Below are 9,248 nucleotides of genomic sequence, written 5' to 3'. Positions count from 1 at the left end.
CCTGAGACATCTTTTAGGGTAGGGTCTCTCAACCTTAGCACTATTGACATTTTGGGTCCAGATAATCCTTGGCTGTGGGCGGCTGTCCTGTGCATTGTAGGACACTCAGCAGCATTCCTGGCCTCTACCCACTAGAAGCCAGTAGCACCACCACCCCCAGTGACAACCAAAAATGTCTCCAGACATTACCAAATGTCCCCTGGGGGGCAAAATCGCCCCCAGTGGAGAGTCACTGTTCTTAGGGGAACACATGCCTAGGTATATTTTCTCTCTAAAATCAATATGCGTGTTTCACCTTTGTACCAGAAACAAATCATAAGAATAGCTCATAATCTCTGAGCCACAGGACAGCGGCTGCTTTAAGATCTTTACCTGTGTTCTCTCATTTAACCCAACAACAACCCAATGACACAGATGGAACTATTATCCTCACCTTGAAAACAAAGATGGTGACATACAGAAGGGTTTAGCAACTCACCCTGGCTACACAGCCAGTAAGTGTAGAATGAGGATTTGGATCCAAGTAGATTGACTCCAGATCCGTGTTTTATATAACATGCATTATGAAAATTAACAGCAAGAAGCTGCAGCCTGCTCCCTTGGCACCCCCAACACATGATCCAACACATTGGATCCCACAGAAACCCATCCAATCAGAGCTCGGCACTACCCAGATCATCAGTGACCAGAACTCAAGAGCCAAGCTGTTGGAGGAAATCAAGTGACTGCCTTAGAGTTGTGCCTAAAAGTGAAATAAGTTCATGCTCATTTCAAAAAAAAGAAAACTATGGACAGAAGACAAAGTGAAAAATTTGAATCAGGAAAAGCAAGAAGGTGAGAGTTGAGACACTAGAAGAATCGATCTACATCATGTGTGACGTTGGTCTTAGGTTCCACTCCTTCAAAAGCAGCCTCTGATCTCTATTGTTTCTTCCAGTTGAACAAGCCATGGTCCTATAAGACATGAGCTGTCACCAGAAGACCAAAGACCGGGGTTGCTAATTTTAGCAAATAGGAATACAGGATGCCCAGTTAAATTGGAATTTCAGATCAATGAATAATTATTCAGTATAAGTATATACTATCTAATATTAGGGACATACTTCCACGAGAAAAAATTATTTGGGGGGCCAGCCCAGTGGCACAATGGTTAAGTTCTTGCACTCCACTTCAGCAGCCCGGGGTACATCCTGAGGTTTGGATCCTGGGTGCAGACCTACACACCGCTTATCAAGCCATAGTGTGGAGGCATCACACATACAAAATAGAGGAAGATTGGCACAGATGTTAGCTCAGTGACAATCTTCCTCAAGCGAAAAGAGGAAGTTTGGCATCAGATGTTAGCTCAGGGCCAATCTTCCTCACCAAAAAAAAAAAAAGAAAAGAAAATTACTTGTTGATCTGAAATTCAAATTAGCTGGGTGTCCTGTATTTTCTCTGGCAACTCTTCCCGAAAACAGACTGTTTGGATCCCATCCACTAAAAAGGACAGAAGCCCCTAAGAGGCTACCACACTCCCCAGAGCCCAGTCTTCTCACTGAAAGGAAGACGGAAAGGTCCCAGCCTGCCCCCTTCTGCCCCAGAAACTCAAATGGGCCTTCCCAGCACATGCCCTCCCACCACCCCCACTGCAGTCCACCCTCTCCCGCCCTTTATACCCACTTGGAGAAATTCCACTGACACAAGGATACTTGGAGGGTTAATCCCTCTGATACCAAGTCACACTTTAACTCATTCCCTCCAGGCTAAGGATTAAATATTGCCCATGTAGGGACCAGGGCTACAGCAGACCCTGAAAGCTGAGCCCCCTGCCCCCAAGTGAGGAGAGGCAGCAAGGGAAAGGGAGGGACAGAACAAGGAGAGAGAGAAGGAAGGAGGGGCAGCCCAACCAGGCTGCTGTCCCCCCACAGAGCCGGCTCAGATTCAGCTCTCGGAGCAACTCAGCTGCGGAAGCAACGGCAGCCCTTCTCCTCCAGTGAAGAACAGCGCAGACAGACACAAAGACGGAGGTCCCGGGACTGGGAGTCCTTAGCCCCCAGCTGCTCGGCTGGGCCTGGCCCCATGGCCTTCAATGACCTCCTGAAGCAGGTGGGGGGCGTCGGCCGCTTCCAGAAGATCCAGGTCCTTCTGGTGATCTTCCCATTTCTCCTGATGGCCTCCCACAACACCCTGCAGAACTTCACTGCCGCCATCCCCACCCACCACTGCCGCCCACCTGCCAACACCAACCTCAGCAAGGACGGGGAGCTGGAGGCCTGGCTGCCCCGGAACAGAAAGGGGCGGCCTGAGTCCTGCCTCCGCTTCACCTTCCCACAACAGGGACCACCTTTTCCCAATGGCACCGAGACCAACAGCACAGGGGTCACAGAGCCCTGCACCGATGGCTGGATCTATGACAACAGCACCTTCCCTTCCACCATTGTGACTGAGGTGAGGATACCTGGGGCCCCTCCATGCTCGCTCCAGACTGTGTCTTCCCCTGTGAGACAGACAGGCAGACACACACACACACACACACATGCACAGACTGTCTCAAATTCTCCAGAGGCCAAGATGGGAAGATGGAGAAAAGAGTTCAAGATGGGGGCCTTTGTAGGAAAGGTGGATGTGACAGTTGCAGAGTCAAGAAAAGTCTCTCAGCCCCTGGGACCAGGGACACAAACAGCAAACAGAAGTGTCAAGAGAAGAGGGTGCCACTGACCTCAGAGGGCAGCTTGATGGAGGGTAAGGGGCTGCCCTGCAGCCCAGGCTCGTCTCTGCCTGACCCCTGCCCCGCCTCTCCCCACAGTGGGACCTCGTGTGCTCTCACAGGGCCTTACGCCAGCTGGCTCAGTCCTTGTACATGGTAGGGGTGCTTCTCGGAGCCATGGTGTTCGGGTCCCTGTCAGACAGGTCAGTCCTGGGTAGGGCCAAGGGGGCGGGCTGGGACTGGGGACTCCTCGCTGCGCTCAGGGGGACCCAGGTGGGAGGTTGGCATTCCCAGCTGGGGCTGATTTGAGGACCTACAGCACCAGCCTCATGATACTTCACAGGTCCTCAGAAGGCCCCCACCCCAGGGCCTCACCCGGGGCAAAAACTCCTCTCCCTGCCCAGCCTAACTTCTGCTGGTCCTCAGGACCCCTGCTGCACGTCTTCCCTCCCCCACAGGCTCGGCCGCCAGAAGGTACTGACCTTGAACTACCTGCAGACAGCCGTGTCAGGAACCTGTGCAGCCTTCGCACCCAACTTCTCTGTCTATTGTGTCTTCCGGCTCCTCTCGGGCATGTCACTGTCTGGCATTGTCCTCAACAGCATGACACTGAGTGAGTGATGCTGAGAGAGCAGGGCGGGTCCCTACCCACTCCCCCCGACCACTCGGTCCAGCAGCCCCTTCCTAGCCTCTCTCCTAGCCCACTCCTCCTGAGCTCTGCCTGCCCTCGGCCTGTCCTTGGGTCTGCCTCTCCAGCCAACATAACAGCCTTTTTCTCAGGTTTACTCCATCCTGATCTTTCATTTAGATACAAGGTTGCAAACTCAATTGTTAGGGCCAGGCAGGTGCCGTAAATGACTGAAGTAGATTGAGTACAAGAGACATTAGGGAACAGTGAGGACTGTATCCAAAGGAGAGTCACATCCATCCAGAGGGGCCACAGCACTCAGCTGCTCCAATCAGAAGGTTTCAGGACTATCAGATCTTCTCCCTCCCTTTTATTAATACAAAATATCCCAATTTTTAATGTTAGCAATTAATTCTAATATTTTTAACAAAGGGCAAGCCAGCATCATATAGACAAGACACATTTATGGACTGAGCATGGCCTGTCCATGATCCATCAGTGTGCATCCCCTGATAGACGACTCCCCTTCCCCCTGTTTCTCAGTTGAGGAAGCTGAGACAGAGGAGAAGGGAAGGGATTTACCCAAGGTCATCCCTCAAGCCCAGAAGGGAATCTAAAGATTTGAGATTCTCTGGCCTAAAGAAATTAATCAAGACTGGGCTGGAGCGGGGGCAGGACAACTAGAGAATCCAGCCCCAAAGGCCCGTCTAAGTTTCCAAGCAGCTGCCCAAGCAGCCAAATCAGGAGCACACAAGGAACAGAGCTGGGTTTTAGGTTGCAGTAAAGAGGTAGCCCCACTCCCACTTCAACTCTCCAGGATGGAGGAAGCTCACTGCCTCCTCCAAGCTGCCCTGGCCACTGAGGCTGGAATCCGACCCAGGCTAAGGAAGACCAGAGGAGTGGCTGCTGCTAAGGATGGACTAGTGGTCAGAGATGCACTGAAGGGAAAGAGGCCCCCAGCCAGGACAGTAGGTTGGGAGGGAACAAAAAAACCGTAGGGGAGTGGAGGGGAAAATACCTGGGGATTCTGAACCCCCCTCCCCATCCCTATCCCCCGCTTCCCTCCCATGGCATCCAACCTCATTTGATGTATCTTCCACTGATCCTTGGGACAGACCAAGGTTTGGATGGAGAGAGGGGTCTTTGCCTGCCCCAGGGGTCTCCACCTGGTAGCCTGGGAAGTTGCACCATTCTGTTCTAACCCTCTTTCCAGATGTGGAGTGGATGCCCATCCACACACGAGCCTTTGTGGGCACCCTGATGGGCTACACCTACAGCATGGGCCAGTTTCTCCTAGCCGGTATAGCCTATGCCGTGCCCCACTGGCGCCACCTGCAGCTGCTCGTCTCTCTGCCTTTTTTCGCATTCTTCATCTACTCCTGGTGCGTGGGGCTCAGAGTGGGTGGGGGTGCCACAGGACCCCAGAGGGCTGAAGGAATAAGACATCCGCCAGATCTTGCTGCACACTCCACTCCATAGAATCAGAAAAGGTCAAAGGCAGAAGATCAAATCCAGGCCAATGATTCAATGTGAAAGATGGGGAAATAGAGGCTGTGGGAGGAGGGATTTGGCCAAGGGTATCCATTCTCTGGCTTCCCTCACCTTCCCCCAGTTCTCCAGCCTGCCTGTACTGCTCCTTTAACCCAGCACCCAAAAGTTGAGCTCCTAGGTTGGGGAATGAAAGGTCACCAAGCTGAGCACTGCTTTGTGGTCCTAGAGAAAAGGATTTGGTAAAGCCCCTGGGTTCTCAGCCTTAAATAAAGTCCCACTGCAGGCCCCTAGAAAGCCTACCCCCTGTCCCTAGCCCAGCCGACTGGAACTGAAGCCATACCGATACCCACCCCCACCCCCACTCCCAGGTTCTTCATCGAGTCGGCCCGCTGGCACGCCTCCTCCGGGAGGCTAGACCTCACCCTGAGGGCCCTGCAGAGAGTGGCCTGGATCAATGGGAAGCAGGAAGAGGGGGCCAAGCTAAGCATGGAGGTGAGACCCCAGAGACCTCCCATGACACCCCACCAGGGCTCTATCCCCAAACCCTAAACCCAGGGCCCAGGACCCAGAGCTCTTCCCTGAGTAAGGGGTTAGGCTGGGAGGAGCTCCTGGAGGAGTCCAGGCCCTGAGTCCTGCTCATCCTGGCAGGTGCTCCGGGCCAGTCTACAGAAGGAGCTGACCATGGGCAAAAGCCAGGCCTCAGCCAAGGAGCTACTACGCTGCTCTGCCCTTCGCCGCCTCTTCCTTTGCCTCTCCATGCTGTGGTAGGACAGACAGACTGACGGATAGACAGACTAAGAGACAAACGGCTGGTTGGGGAGACAGTGGATGCAATTGGTGGAAGAAGCCTCATGAGAGGGAGGAAAAGTCAGCAGACCTGCTCTGAGGGGAAGTAATCCTCCACAAGGGAGAGTCTTGGAGAACCAGATGACCTCCAGCCTCAGTTCAGTTCCAGTCCCCATACTGGACATCAGTCTCTCCATCTCCTCCTTTTATCAACTCTGTTCCAATATGGAAACACTTCATGAGGATTGGTGGCCCCTAGTCAATAGTATTACATCATGAAGGCAGAGACCAGCCTAGCTTGCAAAACATTTGGACACTTTACTGGCCTTGTGGTGCCTGCCAGAAACCCAGGCCCCAGCAGTAAGATGCCTAAAGTTCATCTCTAAAAGTACACTTTGGCCAAGGCTGCTATCAACCAAAAATCATCCTTTCCCATTGTAACATTCCCATTACCCTTCTTATGCACTACCCTCCCAATCCTACCACCATAGCAATCCCATGACAGTTAAGAGAAGCGTGGTCAGAAGGAACAATCCTATCAATTAATCCTTTGCTTCCAATTTGGGATTTACTCCAGGCTCTGGGTTCCATCCAATGACCTGATCTTCATTTTGTGTGCTCTTGAAATCTTAAGAAGCACAATACCCATTCCAGGACCGTGGACAGGTCCTGGAGGCTCTGGCCTCTCCCAACACCTTGGCCCTTAAGACAAGGCCTGGAGCGGCACCTTCCCTCCCTCAGCCCAGTAACAATGCATAAGATAAAGACTACAACTGTATAAATCCTACATAGCAACTAAGTCAAAATTCCCTAATACATTGAGGACACTAGTTATCAGAAGATTGAGAAATTTGGGGTATTGGAGGACTACCCCAATATTTAAACTGTGTACTGAGTATCCAAGGAAATATTAGCCAAGGCAGATTCCAGCTTCTTAAGCAGGGTACTCAATGCAGCTCACCTCTATTTTGAATGAGCACCCCCCTCCCCCTTTAAGCCTTCCTAACAAACTCCATACCCCTCATCCCTCCCCACTAGGTTTGCCACTAGCTTTGCCTACTACGGGCTGGTCATGGACCTGCAGGGCTTTGGGGTCAGCATCTACCTAATCCAGGTGATCTTTGGTGCTGTGGACCTGCCTGCCAAGCTTGTGGGCTTCCTTGTCATCAACTACCTGGGCCGCCGGCCTGCCCAGATGGCCTCACTGCTTCTGGCGGGCATCTGCATCCTGCTCAATGGGGTGGTACCCCAGGGTGAGCACCACGAGCACCTTGGTCCCTCATCCTTGGCCCCATCCCCAGACATGACCCAATTTCTCAGAAGGGAGAGGGGCCAATTCCTCCCAACCCCCACTCTCAAGCTCCTGCTGATCCCCTTCCTCTCTCTCTAGACCAGTACATTGTCCGAACCTCCTTCGCTGTGCTGGGGAAGGGCTGCCTGGCTTCCTCCTTCAACTGCATCTTCCTGTATACTGGGGAGCTGTACCCCACAATGATCCGGTGAGTGAGAACCTAATGCGGGGGGGGGGGTCTTGGGGCAAGACATTCCCCTGCACGTGGGTCAGACCCCAAAACACGGTCCAGTGTGCCCCAGCCCAAGGCCCCCTCCCAGCACCCATCTGTGCAAGGTACATCTGTGCAGCCACTTAATACACGCTTTGTGGCCTGGCTAACACAGGTGTGGCTCCCACTAAGCCCTTACCTGACCCTAGAAGAAGACCTCAAAAGGAGCCACCAATCGGGGCAGGGAGGTAGGGAGCCCAGGAGACACATCTCAGAGGCAATGAATTGACATCCCCCCTTGATCTTCAAAGCACACGTTAGGATCCGCCACCAAATCTAAATTCCAGCTATAAACCAAGTGGTACATCTGAAACCAAAGCACACAAATATGAAAGCACTTTTCTATCATGGGAGCGACACTTAATAATGGTGGTACTTGATAATATGCCATCTGTATAGAGAAACACAGCTTTTTCGAGTGATAAGATTGGGAGGAGGGAGTGTCTTTGCATTAAGAAACAAGAAACACAAGTCTATTTTAAGAATGGGACACAAAAGTCACAGGAGATGTCAAAGAAATGTCAGGCTTCCCTAAGCTCCTTGGAATGAGAACTTTGAGGGGTCATGGTTACTGTCCAGTGCCCCTCATGGGATTTCAGGGAGCAGAACAATAGTATAAAGCACTTCCTATGTGCCAGGCACTGTCTTAAACTTTTTACAACTATCAACTCATTTAATCCTCATAATAAGCCTCTGAGGTAGGTACAACGATTATTCCCATTTTACAAATGAGGAGACTGAGCCACAGAGCGTTTAAGTCCCTGCCCAAGGTCACACAGCTCATAGGTAAGGAAGCGTGGATTTGAACTCAAACAGTTTGTCTCCTGAGTCAATGTTTTTAACCTCGGCTCTCATAGAGAATGTTCTTAACATGTCACTCCAGGTCCCTTCCCGTGGGGATTCTAATCTAATACATGTGTCGGGGGCCGGGGCAACTATAACTCAAAAAACCCCTCAGGTGATCTGAGAATGAACAGCCTAACTCAACTGTCTGATTTGACTGCTGGAAACAGGCCCAGAGAGGAAAAGAGACTTACCCAGGGTCACATGGCAAGTTAAGGGCAGGGGCAAAAGGCAATCTCCGGATTCTCTGGCCAGAGCCCTTCCCAACCTGTTTTGTTTTGTTTTGTTTTGTTAATCTCTAAAACAAATGCTAAATTGGCTTGGTAATCAAATAGGGAACAGAGGAGACACGGGGCAGGGCGGGAGGGGGGCGTGGAGGGGGCCTGAACATCTGGGTATATGTGCCAGAACACTAACCGACACCACCCCCCTGCCCGGGCCCTGCAGGCAGACTGGCTTGGGAATGGGCAGCACCACGGCCCGAGTGGGCAGCATCATGAGCCCACTGGTGAGCATGACCTCCGAGCTCTACTCGTCCCTGCCTCTCTTTATCTACGGCGCTGTCCCTGTGGCTGCCAGCACTGCCACTGCCCTCCTGCCAGAGACCCTGGGCCAGCCACTGCCAGACACTGTGCAGGACATAGAAAGCAGGTGAGCCCCCACCCAAAAGAGCAGAGACTCACCCCAGGTCACATATCCAGGCTGGGGTGGCGTTGAGACTCAAACCCAGGCCTCGTCTTCCAGGTCAGGGCTCTTTGTCCCTATTTCCCCCAGTTGGGTGAGAGTCTCCTAGAGTCCTTCCTGGGCCTCCCAACTCCAGGGGTCAGTAGATGTTTGGAGCCAGAGAGATAGTAGCTGGGCATAGCTGAGTAAAGAGCCCCTGGGAGCCCCCAGGTCCCAGCCCTGGCCTGGAGGCTGCATACCCAGGACACCACTCTCTTGTCCCCCAGGAGGAAAGGGAATCGGAACCGACTGCAGCAAGAGCAGCAGAAGCAGATGGTCCCACTCCAGGCCTCAGCAGGGGAGAAGAACGGACTCTGAGCACTGAGAAAGGGCCTCACAGAGCCCTAAAGGGAGTGAGGGTCCTACAGGTCCCGGGCCATCCACACCAGAAGGGGGAATGGCAGCCCAAGTGTCAGGGCTGTGGTTTAGGGAAGTACCTTCCCAGAGGCACCCCCCCCATCCGCCCCCCCGCTCTGAATAGACTCCACTAAGAACACATCATTAAAAAGTTTGTCTGTGTGCAGCA

General features: G+C 52.6%; 1 protein-coding gene across 1 annotated transcript; it reads left to right on the top strand.

Moving 5' to 3' along the window:
• The first annotated feature begins 1,694 nt into the window (after positions 1 to 1,694).
• SLC22A6 (solute carrier family 22 member 6) lies at positions 1,695 to 9,248 on the top strand. Its single transcript, XM_014729634.3, has 10 exons — positions 1,695 to 2,430; positions 2,789 to 2,892; positions 3,148 to 3,302; positions 4,531 to 4,699; positions 5,177 to 5,300; positions 5,457 to 5,572; positions 6,633 to 6,847; positions 6,985 to 7,093; positions 8,447 to 8,650; positions 8,950 to 9,248. The coding sequence occupies exons 1-10, from the start codon at positions 2,062 to 2,064 to the stop codon at positions 9,038 to 9,040; spliced, it is 1,656 nt and encodes a 551-aa protein (XP_014585120.3). The 5' UTR covers positions 1,695 to 2,061; the 3' UTR covers positions 9,041 to 9,248.

Source organism: Equus caballus, chromosome 12 (assembly GCF_041296265.1).
Source record: "Equus caballus isolate H_3958 breed thoroughbred chromosome 12, TB-T2T, whole genome shotgun sequence".
Lineage (NCBI taxonomy): Eukaryota > Metazoa > Chordata > Mammalia > Perissodactyla > Equidae > Equus > Equus caballus.
Note: the sequence above shows the minus strand (reverse complement) of the source record. Positions and strands in the feature narration are given on the sequence as shown.